We start from the raw sequence: 23,389 nt of genomic DNA on the forward strand, positions 1-23,389 counted from the left end.
CACACACACGCTACCACAACAACTGCACATGATTAAATGTAATCAACGCTTCCCATTTAGAATAAGCAGCAGAGTGCTGCCAGGAAATGCTAACAGCACTCAATTTCTTTATTCTGAAACACCATCATTTCTGAAGATAACACTTAAAATAATATCTTTAAAGAGCATGGGAGAACGCAGGTGGAAGGTCAGGAGGATGAAAGGTAGAGGAGTAAGAAAGTTAAATTGGAGAAGAACAGACAAAGGCATAAATTTTATCTATGTATCCATGTGCTTGCACAGAAACGATGAGGTTTAGTATAAAGATGAGCTGCGTATGTTTAAAGAGCCTGCATGCTAATAAGTCAGCCTTGGCTACTGGGCCCAACCATCTGTATGCTCACCCAGAGACTGCAGTACAGTCTGTGGCCCGTGCTGACACCTATTCAGAGGCAGTTAAGAAGGGAGATGTAGGTTTCTGCACTGGGATATGAAGTGTGCACAAGTGATCCTGTACTGCAGTTACACAATGGAACGCGTCTTTCATAAGGAGAACAGTGAAAAATGTATTCTTTCCTGCTGCATGCTTTTCCTGGTACTGCAAATACCCACGCTTTAAATTTAACATTCAGCTCACTCAGTAAGGTCAATAAGTGTATTTAAATCAAACTGGGGTTTTTACCCCACTTTTCAGCAAAGTATTTTAACTACTTTGTTCCTAAAATTTAGTGCAGTACATTATATTTAAAATGTTAATACACAGATTTATAGTTCCATTCAGTACCAAGTGTGTTGTGATTTTCAGTCAGCTCTACTACCCATGATGAGCATAGGCTGAAACACTCTTGACAAAAAAACCCACAGACAACAGCATATGTGCTCGGGAGCGTGTTGCAGACACTCCCCAACACCGAATCAATACTGTGGAATTGATTAGTGATCTCTGTAAAGCCAGTCCCTGCACTCTTGATTTTTAGGAGACCCCCATCAGCTTTGCCTCATTACCTGAACATACACTCATCCTGCACTGCATCTAAACTAGTAGAACAATAGCAGAGGCCCACACCCACCTACTTTTTCCCCTTCCTATCGCTGGCATTGCTCTTGACTCCATTGCTGCCACCTCCTTCCATCTCCAAGTGCACAAGGGCAGTCACAAACACCACGTACAGCACAGGCTAATGAAGCCTTGCTAGGCACCCAGTACTCACACTGTGCAACCAGGCTGTGGGACTCCAGCACCAAGTCTTCTGATCTGACTCTGCAGGGGAAGAGGTGGGGCCCCGCAAAGCTTATCAGCTAAACTTTCGCAACACCGAGCCGCAATTCTTCTGTTTCAGGAGCTGCAACTCAGCTAATTATCTCTACCCACAGCCTAAATGATCTACCTAGAGATCTGCCTGCATAGCGAATAGAGTTACACAAAACAAGCTAGAAGAAATAAAGCAGAATTACCTGTGGTCTCTAAAAGAAGTTGAAAAAAATCCTTAGAAGAGAATGAAAAGTCATATATTACGGGAGAAGAAAGACTCAGAACAAGTAGATCAGTCTGAAACAGCGGGAAAAGTCATATGAAAGGATACACAGGTTCTGAACTCTGATAAGCATTACATTAATTAGTGATCCAAGAAGGTAAATACTACTGAGGTCAGCAGTTTTTGGTTAGGAACATTAGGATAAGAATATGAAGGAGCAAAGTAGGCCAGCAGCAATACCACAAAAAAAATTCAGTTTGACAAATACAGAATTAAGTTCAAAATTATTGAAAAAGTTTTAATCACATTAATTTTTCAGTGTAGCTTTCCCACTTTGACCATCATTACTAATATTTTATTTAAAAGTCAGCAGCAGCACTCAATTCTCAACAATTTTTGATGTAATGAGTCAACTGTCTCCTTTTTGCTTAAATAACCATTCTACTCCAAAAATGGCTAAAAGGCATGTTGTTTGATTAGTAACTCCATACCAGTTCAATTTATTTTCATCTACTACATCTGCAGACTGAGACATGAAAGGAAAAGGGCATGAGTGGAAAGATCTGCTACAAGAGAAGCTGCAGCTAAGGCAAGCATCCCATTTCAAATACTTAACAGTATTTGATTAACAGTACTGGGTCAAAGAAGTGACATGCCTCATACGCAGAAACAGCTATCGGGAGAGAATAACAACAAAAATCAGTAAGATGATTTTTGAAAGAATAATCAATTACCCAATCTAGATCTTTAAGAGCAAAACAACAACAACAAACCAAAACATAAAACCCTTTGCTCCTTTCATTTAGAGGACAAGTTCTGTAGGAATCTATAACTTGCCTCCTATTTTGGATGCAGAGTAGAATGATAATTATAAAAGCATCTCAAGTATAAAGCTTTTCCACCATTATTTGGAAAAAACATGCAATTTTCCTAATCTAATCAAACACTCACCTTGAGCTCACTAAACTCCAACAGTGCTTATAACAGCTACCAGTCAGATTATCACTCTTACCACTCCTAAATGTTTCTTGAAAATAAGAAAATGAGCTAAGTTAGTTTTTCTTTTCCTACATAACAGCTGCATGTCATCATTAATATTTCCATTTTCTTTCATTTATATACACTGCTGATGAAAAATTCCTCCATCAAAACTCAGTTCTGCAATTCCATTTTATAATACCTCATTTCAAAGTCCACAAAGACCTAGCATTTACTTTCCCGTTTTAATCACAGCAAAGGCAAGCAGGCAAGAGGTCATTTATGTGACTCATTTGCCTCTGTCTTTTCTGAATCATGTTTTTCTCAAGATACCTGCATCTTCATAAGCATTTAAACTGCAAGATCCTCCAGCAGTCATCCTAAACACCCTGCTTGACAAAGGATGGCAGATTAAGATCGAATTGGCTTGGAGAGATTTTTATAAAACTCATTTTACACCTTGGTCATGTGCGTGCAAGAGTATTTTCAAAGTCTATTTGATCTTTCTTGCTTATAAGCCATGAATTTCTTCCTCATTCAGGTAAGAAATTCTCAAATAGCAACCAATAATATAGGTCAGACCACACACAAGAAGAACCATAACTCAGAAAACACATGAGCATTGCAAAACACCAAGGGCATTCAGCCCACACAACACTGCAGATCTGCATTTCAAGGTTTAAACTAGCACAAAGTTGCAAGATGCCATTCTGAAATTTCAAATAAAGGTACACCACATTCCTTGAAGCATATGCTAAGCTTCCATCCGTGAGTGTAGATGGCACTAAGGATAGATTATGCTAAGGGCAAGGTTTGCACACCATTAGTATTTCTGGGGGAAAAAAAAAAGCTCCCCATTGCCACATTCACATCTGCAAAGCTGAAACTTCAAAAACTACTTGAGAGGATGCAGCCAGCACCAAAGAGTAATTAAACAAGAGAGGAGAGCTTAGACTGATGTCTATTTAGGTTCAATACTCATCCACAACACCCTGCTGAGCACTTGAAAACAGAACCCACAAGAGCTAACTTCTAACTTTCACATGGGGAAGTCAGACCTCTCCCTCCTTCAGTACACAGCACTTCCGATGTTAAGGAGGAATCCAACCATGGAACTGGGATGCTGAAAGGGACAGAACATCTACTGAATTTATTAAAAAAAAAAAAATCAAGATACTGTTCTATTGAAAGAGACCTTAGGAGAACACCGAAATGATGCATCTTCAAACACTTTCATCATCCTTTTGACCGACACACAAGTGTTTCCAATTAGATTATTTCACAGCCAGTTTACACAGATTTTCAATCATGATGTGTAATGGAATAAACAGTAAAAATTCAGTGTTATGAGTTACAATTATGCAATGAAAATTAGGAACACGACATGAACTTAGCTACAACGTTATAAACACTTCAAACAATAAACATACTAAAGACTTGGAAACTCTTGACAAGGAAACTACATAGCAAGCTGTCCAGTGTTCAATGGTCTGTTTACAAGACCTGATTTTCCATTTCGTTTTAAACTTGGATCTCAACCAGAACACACATGAAGACTGCAGTACCACCCCAGAGAATGCCAGTTTCTCATACACATTTTCAGAAGGATAGGACAAAGCTTACAATGGATGATGTTGGGTTTTGTTGGTTGGTTGGTTTTCCTCCAACATATACTTTGAGGGGTTTAATCATGTTGTTGGGCATCCATTTCTGTACCTCTTTTTGCCTTTCGTTATCCTTCCAGTCCTAGTCCCCAAGTATCCTTTCCCTATATTCTTCACATCAGCAGCTAATCCATTAACGAGCCACCTTCTGTGTTTCCTTATGTGTCAGTTTCTCTGCAGACACTGAAGCAGCAATTTCTCAAGGCCACTCCAATCAAGAATGCAGGTGCAAGGATTAGATTTACACCAGAAGAAGAATTATTCAAACTTTTCTTCTTTTTAAATGTAACTGGCACTATGGAAAATACCGGATTGTTTTCTAGACAGTTTGTTTCAGAATAGCATATCCGCTGTGGTCACAGTGAGAAACTCCAAACCACCAAAACACGAGTGGTGGGATGATGTTCCATGATACACCTCCAACAAAATCTTCAAAACCATCTTTTTATCCCAATAAAGTACAACAGCAAAGTGCAGGAAGACTGCACATGGTTTCTGCTCTTACTCCCTTACATAACTGCAAAATCCTCTTTAAAAAACCTACTCAAACTCAACTACTACTTGCTGAGTATTCAGAGGATATATAAGTAATGTATTAACGTCTTCAGGTGCATACAGTGAATATAGGAACATTTCTTTATTTTACCAGATGGCCAATTTCTATTTCAGATAATTTTATCTAATGAAATCAGGCTGAAAACAGATCTGAAGTCTAAAGGAAATTTAGAGACATCTCAAAATAGGGAATGACAATATGGTATGACAGAATCACAGAATCACAGAATCACTAGGTTGGAAAGGACCTTTAAGATCATCAAGTCCAACCATTAATCCAGCACCACCATGTCCCCTAAACCATGTCCTGAAGCGCCACATCCACACGTTTTTTGAACACTTCCAGAGATGGCGACTCCACCACCTCCCTGGGCAGCCCGTTCCAATGCCTGACCACCCTCTCAGTGAAGAAATTTTTCCTAATATCCAATCTAAACCTCCCCTGGCGCAACTTGAGGCCATTTCCTCTTGTCCTAGAAGGAATGAGAGGAAGGAAAAAAACACCAAAAAACATCAAAATGCTTAGGACTTGCATCATTCAGGGAGGTGGCACTACTGAGACAAAGCAATTCTGGAGCACTGCAGACTTACATCACATTGAATACATAAAAAACTCACATTGACAGATGCTGACAAAGAAACTTTCCAATGCAGATCAGTATGCTGCTCATTAAAGGCCATAAAGCAGATCTGCAAGTAGAAAACTTCCGCCAGCTCTGTGCCTCCACTGGAATGCACTGTTGACTTATCTTTAGCAAAAGCTCATCTACTGTAAAACAAGCCTTAGCTTTTGTATCACATAGTAAAACTGAATCTGAAGTAAATACTCAAGAAAAATAAGAACTCTGAAGTATTAAAAATTACATTGCAGCCACTGCCAGTCACTTTTGTTTTGCAGATAAACTTCCCCTTCCACCTCACCCAATCCTTCTTCCTTCAACTCTGAAAGAATCAAATTTGTGAAAGGCCTTCCCAGCTACACTGCACATGACTTTAATCATAAAGTCAGACAAAAAGCAGAAACTATGTGGGAAGAAGTATCAAGTACTGCAGTTTCTTACCTAAGATCTCCTGTTCCTTGTCATCATATAAGAAATATTAAGCAAAACAGAGCGCTCCACATAGTTGTATTTAATGCTAGAAAAATTATTCCAGTAGCTCAAGAGGCAGATTCAGAATTTTAAAGCCCTACACTAGAAGAAAATTTAATCTTGCCTGGAGCTTTTTGTACGCTACTTACTTTGGATTGACATTTATATTCAAAAAGAGACTGTGGAATAAACTAAGAAAATGTAAGCTCAATAAATAGCATATTACATACACTTTTTCATTTTATTTGCAAGTCTAAAATATTCTTTAATACAAAAAAAATTCAGAAAAAATACTTAAGTGTTGACATTTTCATCAATGTTTTTTAAAACAAAGCATCAAAGTACTTGATAGAAAGTTTACAGCTCACAATGCATCCTGGTATTTTGTGTTAAACATATTGAACAGTATCTTCATAAATGCATGCAGAGATAAGGAAGCCATTCCAGCCACAGCAGCTGCTTTTATTCATGTTTATGAAATGCTTAAAATTCTTGGAATATACATACACTGTAAAAAGAAGATGCAGTGATGCCATGAATCTCAAAGTAAGCCAGTATTAGCCTACTAAACATGAAGATGCAGCTGCACTGACTAGGTGGGGGCTAGCATCTAGAAAACAGTCCATAAGTACGTACCCTATTGCTACTGCACAATGAGCCTCTCGGACCCTATCTTCAGCATCTTCATTAACCATGCTAGTTACCATGCATTAATACAAGCACATAGCAACATTTCAGACACAGCTTTCTACTGCTGTGCTGATTGATATACCTCAACGCAAGTTCTGTACCATTAATAAGCACCAAAATATATTAATGGCTTAATCTGTCGAAAGAGTAATTGTGGTACAAATCTTTGTCCTGAGTTATAACACTTAAATAGCAAATAAGTTAATATAGGATGATAAATCATCAGGGACTTCATTAGGGGCTGTTACCATATAGATTTCCCTATGGTTATCTATGTGAAATGAGACAGAACATTCCAACTACCTCCTAGTGGAAGTTATGCCTTACAAGCCACTAACTTCGCATTATCCAAGGAAGATGTAGGTGTATTTGGTAAGCATGTACATGTTTGAGCATGATTCTATTTAGGATGTAAAAAAATGCCAGATAAAGGTTGTGGCTGACAACTAAGGAATGTATTAGTTCAGGATATAAAGCATCAGAAAGCCATTGATCCCCTTTTGCCCCCAAAATGAGAAATGACATAAAGGGACATGGCATTGGAAACAGCTTGTGTAACTCCTACTCTTCACCAACATGGATATCTTGAGCTCATGTCATTGATTTTCAACTGCCATCAGCAATGCATTTTTCTGATTGACCTTCATACAGCAAATTTTCAATCTGCTTGTTGTTACTGAGCTCCTCCCTCAGTTCCCAGTGAACACTCATCGCATGCCACAGAAGGATTGTAAAGACACAATCAACTCAAGCTCCAGCACACCTCAAACTCTGACGACCAATTTCATATCAACATATAAAGTCAGGTACTGACTAGACAAGCTTACATCCCTTCTGCTGTCTCTTGTAAAAAGACACACTGCAACATCACTTCCAGGCAACAGCATGACTATTTCAGTTAACTTGGTGCTTTGGGTCACAAGTTAACTTCATAGCCGAGTCCTGTAGTGCACATCATCGCACGGTGAGGGCCTTTTCTTTCTAGGCTGCACTTACTGAAGACATAAAATTCACTGTCTCCAGCCAACACTTTCACACTTCCTTAGAGAGCCTTCTCCACACTGCCGTCAGTAACAGACATCCTCACAAAACACAAGGAAAAGAGCAATCAGATAAGTTACTCAGTTAAGCAACAGCATCTGCACAGCATTGCTGCAGCAGCTGGCATTTCGCTGTAGTAGGCAGTAATTGTTTCCATTAATAGATTCAAACCATGCCCAGGGCAGGCCAAATAAGCAAAGACACTGTACCACTTTCCCACCCTTAAGGACAGTCTGTCCATGCAAGAGACACCGGCCACACAGCCAGAGACAGCTACCGCTACTCCATCTGCACCCAACTGTAGCGGAATGAAGGAGTTCAAAGCTGATAATGTGTAAAACACAACAGCAATGAGTACGTTTGTCAATTTAAAGACTTAGCTCTAATCTTATTACTAGAAGTACCACCATGTTGATTCCCTGAATAACAGATGCCTGCCTATGCACGCTGCACTGCAGGCCTGAGACAAAGAAGGGATTCACTTTGTCCCTAAAACTTTGTACCAAGATCTGCATGGTACACAGACCTGCATGGAAGGCCAGCTGGTGTGCACTGCTTCCCTCTGAGCTGAAGTTCTGCAGAACAGGGACTTCGTGAAGTACTTTGGACCTAGCCCACACCTGGGTCATTACAATATGTCTACAAGTATCATTCAACTTTAAAAATTTAAACTATTAAATTACAGTGAATCTAATCAGAAGTCTGAAATCTTACCATATGCACATTTAATAAACCTCCTAGACACACAACAGAGTAAAGATAATCTTGTTTTCAAAACAAGAAAGCTGTCTCTACTTTTTATACTAAGGGGGCAAAGGAGGTGAAAATAAAACTTTTCCTTTAGTCCTAATCTCCCAAAAGAAGAGGACCAAAGAAACAAATCCATTTTAAAAGACTGCATTTTAAAATTCATAATTCATTTCAATAAACAACATATTCAAGATGTATTGACTAGTAATCCTGATCTCAAAAGACACCTCTGGCTGAAGTAGTAATAAGCAAGTGCAAACATACCTGTCCCTTCTAAACACAGAAGCTAAGCATGTCTAAAGGCCTACTCATCTTTGGAACAAATCTTTTCATGTTCCACAATGCCAGCATTTCTAACATCATAAAAGAGAAAAATTGGACAGACTCAAAGCTGAACCTCATTTTACTGTGATCTACTCAGAAATATCTGATCATAATACTCAGTAGTCCAAAAGCAGAGAATGGCTACAAAGCAATGATTGCCTAAACATGGCCATACCAAGCAGTCTTCTTTCTCTTCAAACACTTTATCTATTTTTGTTCTGAAATACTGCCAGCTAAGCACTACTAGCTGCTTACCCACAATCCCAACAGTCTCCAGTGGCAGTTTCCTCTAGCAATGCCATTTAAAGGCCAAAGCACAAGGTCCTAACAGCTGTCTGCATCTCATATACACAGTAAAATAGAGGAAGTTGCATTCACTCACAGTTCAGGCCACCTTAGGAAGAACCAAGAGCCAATGCCACACTGTATGTTGGATTACAAGTCTGTGTCTCATTTTGTTTCAAATTACATGGAATTTAAGAACAGCAATTTCAAGGAACTGCATCTAGCGTCCCATCTGAGGCATGAATGAATTAAAGCAATGCAAAATAGCTCCTGAGGTGCCATTTTCCAACCACACATTTCATAATTCTCCTCGTCTGCAAAGGTTCAAAGCTAACAGTTCACATCCTCAACATTGATGCCTAACACGAAAGTTAGCAGAAGAGGTCAAAGTTTCAATTTCCTGCAGACAAAGATAAAAGTTGCTGCCTGCTATTATTTTATGATCTACCTCAGGTGATAATTTGAAGTATACAAATCAAAGACACGATCTCGTTAATCATTCCTTCAAATATGGAAATAATTAGCAGCTGTGCTATTTCAGCTTCCAGAAGTTTCAGTTTGAAAGGGACCATTACCAGAAACGCATATCATCCCTCTAGAATAGTGCTCTTCTCTCATCTGTCATGCTATTCAAAGCAACTTACCAAAAAAGATAAAGTGCCACAACCACCACATAAAGGATTATGTACTAAAGACCATCCAAAAATCATGTTTTCTCCAAGGCAGGGGGAGCAACAACTGTTTTCTGTAAACAAAGAGTTTTAGGACAAGCTGCCTAGGGATGAAATCTGTGCTTCACATACTCATCTCTGAAATTATCATGACCTACAAATCCTAGATAGACACACACATCTGTTCCTAGCTATTTATTTCACTAAAGAGCTTAAACCAACTCAAAAAAGCCCCCATATATCCTGGAATATTTAGTAATTTAGAGGTATATGAAGAGCTTCACCGAAGTAGAATTGGGCCGTGGTGCTACTTGCCCGTTACCAAAATGAGGATGGAAGAAGATAGAGCAAGCATGCCATAAAATGTTTTTTAAGAAAAGAGTTAAGCCACACAAGAAAGATACTTTCAGAGAAAAGTGGTAATTTTAAGTTCGGCTCTACACTCCGATGCTTTCTTTCTTACTTTCTGCCCTGGGATTTTTAATAAGGCAAAGTTTGCATAAGGCTACTGTGCTCTAATGGAATAAATTGCCCAATAGACAAATCTTTGTTTCAGTAAAAACTACAGTTGAAATAGTATTTCAGTTCTACTGTCTCCATAGTTCCTTGTTTATTTCTGTTAAGACAAGTATTTTGCTTACTAAAGGAAAAATAATGTCATAAAGAACTGTTGTCAGGCAACTAAAATAAAACTTTTCAGATCCTACACATTAAAAACTGTAGCTGAAAGAAAAGGTTAGAGGAAAGCATATTTTAACAACAAAAAGCAGAGGAGGAACCCGAGAAAACATAATCTGCCTACTAAAAAACAGACACAGAGGTGTGAAATTTCCATTATAAAAAATTATTCAAATATTTGGAAAGATTATCTCTAACTCCATAATCTTATTATCTCATAGTTACATTTTAATACTGTACCTTATTGCCAACAAGCAAATACAAACATTTAAAGCAAGACAGCAGGATGTATACACTTGGCTTTGAAACACAATGCCCATTTCTAAAAGACCACAAGTTAGAACAATTTTTTTCAGGAAGAGCATACTTTGAGAAAGGAAATTCAGATTCCCAGGTGAAGACAGAAGAAAAATCAGAGGGTTCCCAGAAAGACAAGATGTTCTTCTGGGGAAGAAAGGGAAATCTGTATTGGTTTGGGGGAGGAAATGGATGAGAGACAGGAAAGGTAACTAAAACTGTATCTGCCTAAGTGTGCTTGTGTATCAAGGAAACTACTGCCACTCATAATAGTAAAACAACAGTTAAAGGTATGAAGTCCAACAACCAACTTACAAAATTTTTGCCAGCACCGGAGATTATAGCTGATACCAGCTAATGAAAACCATTCCTTTCTGAACTCTGTCTCCTATTATTTCAGTCGGCAAACATTTTCCTGTGCCTTTCAGCCTCATATTGTTCAGTTTTACTATGTTCTGGTTTTCCTCCTTCGTTAGTTTAGAAAGCTAGAAGTCATGTGTCTGTGGGGAACAGCAGGCCTGCTGCTTATAAAAAGACAGAACGCTTGTATTTAATAACAATTACTATTTTGTAGTTGTGTTTTTAAGGTGCGGATGCTGTGTGGTCTAGTGGTTAGAAGATGCAGTCAGAACCCTGTTCTAATTTATAGTTATAATTTTTTCCTTTAACTCTAGTATGATAGTGAAAATTGGACAAATGACAGCACTGTCTGGGATTCCAGTTTTTTTTCACGACTTGTAAAACTAGCATTACTTGCCCATCTAAAATCCTTCAGAACTATCCTTAATAAAACCTAGAGACTGATTAACTGCATGCATCTGAACTTCTATTTAATTCAAGAAATCCTTACAGAATAGGCAAAGCTAGTAAAATTTGATTTTCCTAACCTTGGATATTCTTCAAAAAGCAAATTTTACAATGGTACCTAATTTTACTTTAGAAAATTCTGTCAGGACCTTTAAAATTTTAACTGAGAGAACAAAGCAAATAAAGAGCACGGTCCTGAATTCTACTCCCCACGCCCTATAGTCTCTTGGCTTCAGCTGAATTAAGAAAAGCAGCCCTGGAAACCAAATTTGCTTTAGAAGGCTACTTATTCTTATTCCAAAGTGCAGTACAAACTTGTACTTCCATTCAGCCAGAAAAGGGAAATTTCCATATAAAAAGATAAAATGTAAAAAGGGAAAGGTAAGACTACACAGAATATTAAAATAATGCATATAGTAGAGAAAGACCAACTAAATCACCCTAACAAGTGAAATCATTTTTGCAATGACATGGCTGCTCTGAAAGAAAAATCCAGTTGAGCTATATAAAAACAAGCTACACAAAGCAAACCAAAAATCCATTTGACATCTCTAACCCTGCCAAGGCATCAATCCAAGTACAAGCAGCAACTACTCAGCAGTTCAGAGCCAGTTTATACAGACATTTTATGGTGGGTATGCATAGAAGAACAGATTTCATTTTTCATCATGAGAAATTAAACTATTTATCCTGAGTAAAAAATAGAAATCAACAGATCATCACTGAAGAAAATTTAAGGATCTTCACAATGCATTAGAAAGTCCAATAGACATCTCAACAGGTTACATACAACATTTGACACTAAGAAGGGACCCAAACTATGTGTTTGCACTAATGCAAGTTTCTTCCAATCACTATTTCTGACTGTTATTTCCAATAACACATTGGGCAGTTGTTTCAAACACACATGTAACAGCCGGCCAAATCCCAGCCTCACATTGGGCTGCAAGGAGGACAGCTATCACTTGCCAGCAGAGCTGTCAATGGTGAGGTCGCACACAAGCGTCACAGGTCACCCGGAAGGCTCTTGGCGGAGAACCAGAAGACAATTGCAACCAAGTATGAGAATTTATATATATATTACAGGTATTAAAGCCAGATAAACACAAACTACATAAGCTCTCAACAGACAGAGTCACTGCACCCTCTCACTGAATACCTGCAGGCCAATGCGCACTACAAGCAAAATTCACATTACAGGCTCTTTATTAAACCATCTGGCCCTTAGGCTCTTTAGTCTACTGAAATAATGATTTTTAAATGTTAATTCTGTTCTTGCTTTGTAAACTCGATTTGTATTTCATGTTTTATACCTGTTAAATCCACTCACTTTAAAGAGTTAATGTTATTATAGCAGTGTTGTGATGGAGGCCATATATACGCTTCAACAAACAGGAGGGGAAAAAAACCCCATACTTTCTAAAATAGAATAGTCTCAACAAAAACAAGATTTCCATTTTACAGATGGGATGCTAAGACCCACAAGAGGCAGCATGACTTGCAGAAGATCACACAAAGATCTGTGAAAGGGGCAGGAAACAAGCACAGATCTTTCAAGACCCAGACCAGTACATTAGCCACAACAATGGTTCTGAAGACAATGCAAGTCAGATTTAAACTAAACTGGTTTGATTACAGCTATATTCCAGTATATGGATTAATGTGAAAAACACCTTTATATCTTGGACATGTAAAATAGAAAACGTCTCAATCTTTTCTGCTGGAAAACTATAAAAGCGTGATATACTGCCTTTGAGGAAAAAAAAAACCTCACAACATATTATCATTCTACAGTTTCTTTATAACTACTATGAACTCGATCAAAAATATTCTTAATAAAACCTTGAGTACTAGGAAAGTGTTCAGATTAAAACCTCCATAACCATGCAAATGATTTCACACTCCTTGGCATTACCTACATTTAACAGATCAACTTACTGTTGAGCAGTCAACAGGTAACTGAACAGATAAGCATAAAATGTAACTATCCCCCTTGCACCTCCCTGTCTTTCCCCACACTCCCTCAAAGGAAAGAAATCTTTTCCTGTTCTGATCTATTTTTACAGTCTAGTGCATTGGTATTTTGGATTATTTCCAAGGATATTCTTTACTGGGGCATCACAACTAAATGCCAGATTTCAAAATTATTTTAGCATATTCTCATAGGCTGCTTCACAGAACAACAAGGAATTAATAAAGCATCTAGCAATTACAGCCTTTTCAAATGCAAATGCATTAAAACCTAGTAAACAAGCTTAAAAAAAAATACCGTCACTAGCATAAAATTCAGATTCTGCTTCTTGTTCTCCCACAGGTTACATCAAGTCACTAGCAGCCTCCTACTCAAAGGAAATTTCTGAAAACAGCACAGTTAGTCAGTTTAAGTCCTTACCTAATGAACACCTTATTTTTTGAGCAGTTAATCAAGAATCGGGTTTTAAACCTGAGGCCAGGCCAACAGGGATCTTCACATCCCAATGTGGGTACCTCCGACCTCACTCAGGAAGCCAGGCTACGGACAGTCTGGTCCTCACTTGCCAAGGGATGCCAGCCCAAGGCAGCGATCCCCGGCTGGCGCTCGCCCTCGCCCGCTTTGCCCCTGCCTGCTCCCCCAGCAAGAGCTCCAGGACCCCGCCGCTCCCCTAAACAAAGCCGGGCGAAGCGGCTGCGAGGGTGAGGCAGAGGAACCGGGGACCGGTTTTTATTTGGGACACGGCGACTTGAGTTTTTACCTTTCTCCCTGCTTGGTGTTGGAAGGCGGAGGGTGAAGCACGGTCTGGTTCCCTTCCATCTCCACGATGCACTTGGTATTCAGGTCCAGCTCTGTAAGGCGACAAGGCGGGGGGCTGTACCCAGGGCTGTACCCCCCTCCCCTTTCTGCTCGCCCCCCGCCAATTCCCCCGCTGCGGGGCTGTGAGGGGGTTTATCCTCCCGCCAGCCCAGGGGAGAAGCCGGGGGCGCGGGGTGACGTCGCGCCTGCCTCAGGCGCGCCCCAGTGCCGCCCCCTCCCCACACACCCCCGTCCCCCGCAGCCTCCGGCGCCCCGGGACCCCGTCGCCCCCCCTTCCCCTGCGCCGCCCGCCGGTTACCTCTCCTGTTCATGGGCCGGACCCTGACGGCAACTTTCACCTTGGTGTCCGACATCTTCCCCCCCTCCCGGGAGCGGCGGGCGGCCCCGCTCAGCGGCAGCGGTGGCTCGCGGCCTCGCAGCGCCGCGCACAGCGACACGGCGGAGAGCCAACGTCCATGCCGGGCCGGGGCGAGGGCGGGGGGCCGGGACAGGCGGGGAAGGCGAGAGGCGGCGAGGGAGGGGAGAGGAGGAGGGTCCGGCGCTGGGGAGGGCGGCGGTGGCGCAGCCCCAATCGCCTCCCTGCTCAGCTGCGGCCCACGCCGGCTCTGGCGCTGGCTGCCGACGGCCTCGTTTGCATAACCACCGCTGCTGCTGCCGCCGCCACCGCCTCCCCGCCAATCCCAACCGCCATCTTCCGTCTCCTCCCGCCGCGCCGCCGGGATTGCGGCGCCCAGGCAAGCGGCGAGAGGGCGGAGAAAGGCCGCGGTGCCGGAGAGTCACGGAAATAGCCGAACGCCTTCGGTGTAAGGGGAGTGTCTCGGAGGGAGCTACTCGCCCCTCCTCGGACGGCTGCTTCCGCCGAATGAGCATGCGCGGCGGGCCGCTCCTTGCAGTAGCGAAAAGGGCGGGAAGGTGGCGCTGCCGCGCCCGCCTGCGCGCGCATGCGTAAATAGGGCGGCGGAAGGCGGGCGTTGCGTTTTGCCCGCTCGCTGGCCGCACGGCCCTGGCGCTGGCGGTGGCCGGGGGGCTGCCCTGGCGCCCGCGGAGGCGGGAACGTGGCTGCTGAGGGGCTGTGCCCTGGGGCCCTTCCCGGGAGCCGCCGCAATCGCTTGCGCTGAGGTAAAAGCCCCCGGCTTGCCCAACTGGACACCACGTTTCCTTGCGGCAAGGAAAGGCCACAAAAAGCCCTCAAACTGCCCCGAACGAAATGGTGTGGCGCTAGGGGATTTTTTTTCTTGCATAAAAGATGTGCAATGCTCAGTTGGAGAATAACGACCCGCCTGGCCGAGTCCTGGCGCTAGCACAGATGACCTGGGTGAAACATGCATGTTGCGCATTGTGGAGGCCTAGAAGCGGTGCTGCGCCCCAAGGTGAGGGAGCGATGGGCCCTGCCCCGGCACCAGCCTGCGCTTTGCGCCCTTGCAAAAGGGCTGCCCGCGAAGTGCTGGGGCCGCTCACGTTGCACTGCTTTTCCAGGCAGCAACAGGCCACCATTGACCAGTGCCTGATCAAAGGCCACAGGACAGAGTTTTGTCCATCTACTAGCGGCAAGTTCAATGTCAGGGAAAAGCGTTACAAACAGTAGTGCATTACCCCAGTAACCACAAGCTCCAAGGACAGCCAAGCTTCCAGTGGACAAGCCAAGAAAGATTTTTCGTTAACATTGCAGTAGGCTTATGATCTCGGGTCTTTTTGAAGCGATCTGTTAAAACTTTGGTTTTTCCCCAGAAGTGTTTCCTTAGCTTCAGGAAAATATCTTCCAAAGAATCAATCTTTATCATTGATGCAGCTAACTGGCAGGAATTATTCAATATCTTATTCAATATCTTTATTGATGATCTGGATGAGGGAATTGAATGCTCCCTCAGTAAGTTTGCAGATGACACCAAGTTGAGTGGGAGTGTTGATCTGCTGGAGGGTAGGAGGGCTCTGCAGAGGGATCTGGACAGGCTGGATCGATGGGCACAGGCCAACTGTATGAGGTTTAATAAGGCCAAGTGAAGGGTCCTGCACTTTGGCCACAACAACCCCATGCAATGCTACAGGCTTGGGAGGAGTGGCTGGAGAGCAGCCCGGCGGAAAGGGACCTGGGGGTGCTGGTTGACAGCCGGCTGAACATGAGCCGGCAGTGTGCCCAGGTGGCCAAGAAGGCCAACAGCGTCCTGGCCTGTATCAGGAATAGTGTGGCCAGCAGGAGTAGGGAAGTGATTGTGCCCCTGTACTCGGCACTGGTGAGGCCGCATCTTGAATCCTGTGTTCAGTTTTGGGCCCCTCACTACAAGAAGGATGTTGAGGTGCTGGAGCGTGTCCAGAGAAGGGCAACGAAGCTGGTGAGGGGTCTGGAGCACAAGTCTTATGAGGAGCGGCTGAGGGAACTGGGGTTGTTTAGTCTGGAGAAGAGGAGGCTGAGAGGAGACCTTATCGCTCTCTACAACTACCTGAAAGGGGGTTGCGGTGACGAGGGTGTTGGTCTCTTCTCCCAAGTAACTAGTGATAGGACAAGAAGAAATGGCCTCAAGTTGCGCCAGGGGAGGTTTAGATTGGATATTAGGAAAAAATTCTTCACTGAGAGGGTGGTCAGGCATTGGAACGGGCTGCCCAGGGAGGTGGTGGAGTCGCCATCTCTGGAAGTGTTCAAAAAACGTGTGGATATGGCGCTTCAGGACATGGTTTAGGGGACATGGTGGTGCTGGATTAATGGTTGGACTTGATGATCTTAAAGGTCCTTTCCAACCTAGTGATTCTGTGATTCTGTGATTCTGATTCTGTGAATCCCAGGCACAAAATAACGATGTCTGTAACATTTTCTTCACTGAAAAGAAAGGCTCAAACCCAAACAGGATTATTCTGTCTAACATGGGGCTAAAGCACCGTAGGAAGAACAGTCTAAACAACAAATGTTGAACAGGTAGCTGCACTGGGAAAGAGCAGACCTTTCAAACAGAGGTGAAAACAATGGATGGTGCTGAGAAGATTGACCCCTCCAGCTGCCAGCACACCAGCCAGAAGAGCCCTGCAAACTGACTGAAAGGAACATCTCTGGAGGAGGCCCAGCTGCCCCAAACAGCCACAGCTTGCAGGAATGCCGAAAGGAAATGAGAGACTCATTTAGTGCGGCAAAAGAGAAACGTTACCAAATAGAGCCGGGCATCTGGAAAATGTCATTAAAAGACGCTGGCGCACGTGGATTTCTTGCCTGTGGAAGCAGGCGTAAGGAATGAAGTTCGTTATGCAATGCATCGTAAGCATGTGGTTCAACAAGAAAGGGAATGATGTTGAAATGAGACATCCTACTTATGACTGTAGACAGTAAGAACTCAGATCAAAGTAAGCGCTGGCTCAAGATAAGGAGTGAAGTCTGAAATGGCTGTGCAGAAACGGAGTTGTTCAGTGAAACTTGGACACTATTGAGAAAGAGAAGACAGCCAACAGATGGAAGGGAAAATATTCCCTTCCGTCTTGATTTTCCACCTCTTAGTTGAAAAACTACATCACTGCAATATTAATATTAGCTGAAGAGAAACTAAAGGCAGTCTTTATGAAATTGACTATGATTTTGTCTGTGGGAAAAAAGGTTCACTGATGTCTGGAATAGGCTTGTGAATGATTTTTCACCATTTGCAGGTACAGAGAGCCATCCATGCAAAAGCATTTGAAAAGGGAGATGCAACCTAGCTTGTTCTGATACAGACTTGTAGCTGTTCTCTTCTTGCGAAATCCTGATTTTTTTCTCGTGTTAGGTAATTGGGAAAATGATTTTTGCTCTTTCATTCACATCAACATGCCCTGAAAAACAACTACCAAGAATGAGGTGCTGGTTCCACCAAGTTTTTCTGGCCTCTTGAGGAAGGGCTTTTGGCAACATCTGTACCATGACCTGACAACATCTGTTAGGCAACATGCACATAGCAGAATATATTTCTGGTCTCCCCTAAACCTTTGGCATTATGGCAGAATAGGAAGAGAGTTACGTTACAGGGGCCCCATGAGATCATTAGGCAGCCCAAAGAGTAACCTGTGAAGGACTGCAGGAAGTGAGTGCAATTCAGGCTGAGGAGATGTTTCTCCTCTGGCATTGTTTTTCCCCATCGCACACAGGTACCATATGGAACCCTTTACATCTCTATCTTTGCTACTGGTAGCAACTGTGGATGAATGTCTCTCCCCTGTCAGCATTTGTTAGCTTGATCAGTTTCCATGCCCCGTGGGAACTGGCGAGGTCTGTTCACCCATCAGAATTAGCTGCCAGCTATCCCAGACATGCTGATGGATGGATGGGAGATACCAGAGGAGAAATGACAGCTTACTGCTTCAGCAATGAGAAAAGCTCAGTCAGAGGCAATGGAGGCTGATGGTGGTGGTGGGGAACAGGGATGGGAACATGAGGACAAAATCACCTGAAGCCATCCTTCCCCAATTCCCTTTTCATACCCCTGCTTTCCTCCACCCCCTATTTTGTTCTGGTTCTGCACCACTGCAGTCAACAGGAATTTTGCAGCTTCATTAGGGCTGGGATTGAATCTTTGTCTCTTGCTCTCCATCTGTTTCATTTCCGTTTCTTCCCTTTGAGCATTTCCATACATTTGTCCATCAATCCATAGTTCAGCAAGGAGCATAAAGAAAATATCACTCCCTACTTTAGTCTGGTGGGAAGTTCCAACTGCTCCTCATCTTCCCAAGGCATAACACAGATAATGTGATTTGACATGAAGGCATGCCCATGTGTTCCTATATATTCTGAGCAGGAGAACCGATTGCTGTGCTTCATGACATGGAAATAGGGGAGCGATGCTGTGCACCCAGAGTTGATGCCCGAAGCCCTGCCAGTAGGGCAGAGTGTTCCACTGACCTCCTTTCTTCGGTGAAGGGCAGAGAGAAATGTCACAGTCCCTGCCAAAAATATCTGTCTTGTCAGCAGCATCCCCAGCACATATCTTGCTGTGCTTGACTAGTGCACGCTGTCACTGGCACGTCTAACTTCATCTCATGTCACAGGAGCTGGAGAAGAGGAGGAGCTGGCAGCAGTGAGAGCATGGGAAGCAAAGCAGTGTTTTTCTTTTGGTGTTGAAAGTGTCAAAAGAAAGTGTTTGATTTTTACAGCGCCCAAAGTCCAAAAGATGCTTACAATGAAGGTTCTTACTACCAAATTTAACCCAAGGCACATATTTTATAAGATTGACCAAAATTAAAGTTTTCTTTGGGTTTCCAGATTTTTACTGAGCATTTTTTAAAATAAAAATTAACAGAGAAATCAAAACTTTACTTTCAACCCAAGCACATTACTTCATCATCCAGTCTGAGAGAAAGAGGTAAAATGAACAAATACCGTATAATGAAACCAATGGATATTTTTAAGGTTAATAATCTAATACATTACAGTTACCATAGGAAGAAATCATGGCTCTAACAAAATAATTAATAAATATTCCACGGATGTTGGTGAAAAAGAATGGATAATAATTTGTTTTTTTAAAATAGCATTTAGCATATAGGAAGGAGACCTGGACATTCTAGAAGGGAGAAACATTTCATATTGGAGGGGTGGGATAAAATACAACTTTATATTTGTGACGGGACACAAATGAGCATCCTGTTACGCACACAAACTTGTATTTTTCATTGGGTAAAATGCATTTGGAGAGCACTTAGGGAAGCAAGTGCCTGCCCATAATTGTACACTGTGAACCAAACTTCTGTCTCACACACATCACTAGGCTTTGCGAATAACCCCACTGGACAGGTACATTGAATTTACAACAGAGTACATGAGAGCAGGGGTTTACCCAGTGTTCTCTGCCAGGTTTTCAGGCTGTTTTTCCATTGCCTTTTTGCTCCAAATTCAAGCTGGATGTTAGTCAGCCTGGATATTCTGGATATTTGCCACCTCTGTCTTATCAGAGATCTGTTTTGACTGTCTCTAAAGCTGTGCTGGAAGCATGAACGTTGTCCTTTATGTCCAGCATATTTATCACAATGCTCTGGGCCCAGAAAGCGGCTGTGGTGACAGATGCTCTTCTGGCACTCAAAGAAAATAAGTCATTTTAATTGCCAATGTTAGGAATAAATGCAGAATGTACGCACCTAAACATTATCCTGACTGAGAGATTCTGCTCAAAGCTACGTGAGGTGGCTGACAGCTACATATTTAGATTCCTGCTTAGTATATTGCTTTTAATAGACACAGCAGTTTAAACCTACCTCAGCCCTGAACAGACTTGGCTTACAGGCTCTTTCAGTAGTGAACAGACTAAATCTGTTCTTACAGGCTAATTTACAGATGTTTTGAATGACCTGTTTGGCTTTACCTGCATGGGGTCCTAACCTCTGCTAGGACCCCTACCTCTGCCTCCACACCCTCCCTGGGTCCCTGAGAGTAGATCACACCCTGGGATCACAGCTGAAAATTACAGCGCATGTCCTGAGGCAGGCACAGTCACGTCTCCATCAAGCTGAAACATTCCTTGCCATGGGGAGAAAAAATATCAAATGCAATTTCATCAATCAGATCCAACGTTTTCTCCCTGCCTCTGACACCATATTGCAATAATCTTTTAGAAACTTCAGCCCGATATTCAGCACAGTGGATGAGACTAACCTGCCTGTGAGAGGAGCTGCTCAATTTTAACTATGTTTAACTACATGACTTCTGCAGAGGATAATCCCTTTGCTCCACTCACTGAAGAACAGGGGGTGGGGAGCTCTGTTCGGCGTCTCCTATCACTTAGCAGGAAGAAATAGTTTCAAATTACTGTGGGAACTTTAATGGTCATTGCTATCTACAGAAGAAAAGTCATATTAATAGAAATAAATGAGCTTATAATGCAGCTGTAGCCAGGAAACTGATGGGATGCCAAGAAGGGGAAAAAAGTAGCAAGAATAATTCTCTGTATTGCTCAGATACATTTCCCTACACTCTGGAAGTCTGAATGAAGTTTTCACTGAATCCAAAGTGAACCTTTTTGTCATCTCAGGAGGGATTTGGTTTCTGGCAGAGTATTTAACATCCCTGCAGTTCTAACCTCAGATACGGGCAATAGTTCTGTACTCCTCCGACAGCTAGTCGTGTGCTGTGTAGCTCACGTTCCTTAGCTGTCAGGGGAAAAAAATGATACACTGATGGGTTTATTTACATTTTTGTTGCTATTGAAGCTAATTATCTGTGTGCTATCCCTTTTTCACATCAGGAAATGCTCCACCCCTGACTCAAATACCTTCCTAAATTTGTTTATACTGGGGAGAGCAGAGCTGTGGGTATTCAGCCTGGATTCACAACCAAGTGATACCGTGATGAAAACATATGTAGCTGGGGCTGTTATCACTTGAGTTATTTGCAACAGTGATGGAGGAGGTATGGGTGACATTGTAAAAAGCATTGCTGAGACACCACCTGGAAAACACAGTACAGCATTTAGGGAAGAGGAGTTCAAACTGGAACAGACCCACAAAAGGGTTACTGGGAGGACTGGGGAGTTGGGAATATTATCAAACAAGAGCAGACTAGAAAAGTTCGGTTTGTTTAGTCTAGCAAAATGAAGACTGAGAGGGATATGGCTGTTTATGCTTCCTTTTCAGGCTAGTTAAAAGCATGGGGCTACTCAAGTTCAAGGAAAATACTAGCACAGGAACAAATGTAAACTGTCTTTCATGCAGCCTTTTATTCTGGGCTGTGTTAAGGAGGAGAGGTGCCAGCAGGTCGAGGGAGGTGATTCTTCCCCTCTACTTAGCACTGGTGAGGCCACACCTGGAACACTGTGTCCAGTTCTGGGCTCCCTGGTAGAAAAAAGACATGGACTTATTGGAGTGAGACCAGTGTGGGGCCACAAAGACAACTAAGGGACTGAAGCATCTCTCCTATGAGGAAAGGCTGAGGGACTTGGGGCTGTTCAGCCTAGAGAAGAGAAGGCTCAAGGGCAGGATCTTATCAATGTGGATAAATACCTTGAAGAGAGGGGGCAAAAGGGACGGAGCCAGGCTTTTTTCAGTGGTGCCTGCTGACGGGACCAGAGGCAACAAGCCCAAACTGGAACACCAGGGGTTCCCTCTGAACATCAGGAAACACTTTTTCACTGTGAGGGTGACCGAGCACTGGCACAGGTTGCCCAGAGAGGTGGTGGAGCCTCCATCCTTGTAGATGCTCAAAAGCCATCTGGACATGGTCCTGAGCAACTGGCTCTAGGTGGTCCTGCTTGAGCAGGGGGAGTGGACCAGATGACCTCTAGTTGTCCCTGCTAACCTCAGCCCTTCTGTGATTCTGTCTTGGAACACACTCAGGCTGGACATGAATTCACTTCTACCCACAGAGGAATGAATGGCCTCTTACACAGAAGACCAGAGACTAAATGTAGCTAGTTCTAAGAGAGCTTGATTGTATTAGATTCCGTGATAGCAAGGAACTTGTCCTGCTGACCCTACCAGACACATGCCACTATACAGTCTTTAAACATCATGGTGATGATAATAGTTCATGGTAGTGAAAAGGGAAGGAAGAGGAAACAGTTTTGTATTGTTTAAGATCACAGGGTCCCAAAGGAACTGACATTACCTACCTGTGGTTAATGTAACTATTAAGTTATGAAATGGGATTGATGTTACCTTAGTAGACACTTATAATTTTTCCTTTTTTTCCCTTTTCTATTACGTATTAGTAGAAATCAGATGCTTCTCCTAAGAAACAACAAGCTGTCAGAGCTGGTTTGTAACTTCATTTACAATTTAAATCAGAAGGCAGACCCCAGCAAACTGAAGGAAAGGACAACCCTCCCATTATTCCCCCTACCCAGAAAGCTCTCACCCCTCTTCATTTTTATGATAAGGAATGTCTGGTATGCGAGCGTCACTCCAGCACATCCCTGCAGTTCTCTTGTCACTATGAATCCCAAATCGAGACTAAGGGCACTCGTGAGCAGGGAGCCCGCTCACGAACACTGTCTGGAGCATCACTAATTACTATGCATTTGTTAAGTGCAGGTGTGCGCCTTACCACAGGTAGAAAAAGTGAGTCTGCAGTCTCCATGTCTCTTCAGTGAGCAATAAGGTACTACACGCAGCCTGTCTTAACATACAGCAATGCCCAGGCTGTGTTTCCAGAGGCGTACTTTTTGCTCAGTAGGGAAAGCTGTAAATATGAACAGCCTTGATTAGTGGCAGCAGCCTCTTGGAACAGAAGTGCAGCATGCCTGTTAACCCTTTTGCACTCAGTCACAGTCCCCCTGTTGGGTTACTTTCTGCTTTCAGGGAGAAACTGAACTTTGCTGGCTACCTTGCGTGAGACCTGGAGCCTGGGCTCTGTCCCTGGGAGGAGGAGGAGGGTGGG

The 23,389-nt window shown here is 42.9% G+C and overlaps 1 protein-coding gene across 1 annotated transcript in view; it reads right to left on the bottom strand.

The window, feature by feature from the left end:
* Nucleotides 1-14,429, bottom strand: part of KIF13A (kinesin family member 13A) — a gene marked incomplete at both ends in the record, with an annotated part of 97,147 nt that extends 82,718 nt beyond the window's left edge. Inside the window, 2 exons of the mRNA XM_081996461.1 lie at nucleotides 14,018-14,108; nucleotides 14,375-14,429. Coding sequence (XP_081852587.1) covers nucleotides 14,018-14,108; nucleotides 14,375-14,429 — 146 coding nt within the window. The remainder of the gene's footprint in view (nucleotides 1-14,017; nucleotides 14,109-14,374) is intronic.
* Between the last annotated feature and the right edge of the window lie 8,960 nt (nucleotides 14,430-23,389).

The sequence above is a fragment of the Phaethon aethereus genome (assembly GCF_964289735.1).
Source record: "Phaethon aethereus genome assembly, chromosome: 2".
NCBI lineage: Eukaryota > Metazoa > Chordata > Aves > Phaethontiformes > Phaethontidae > Phaethon > Phaethon aethereus.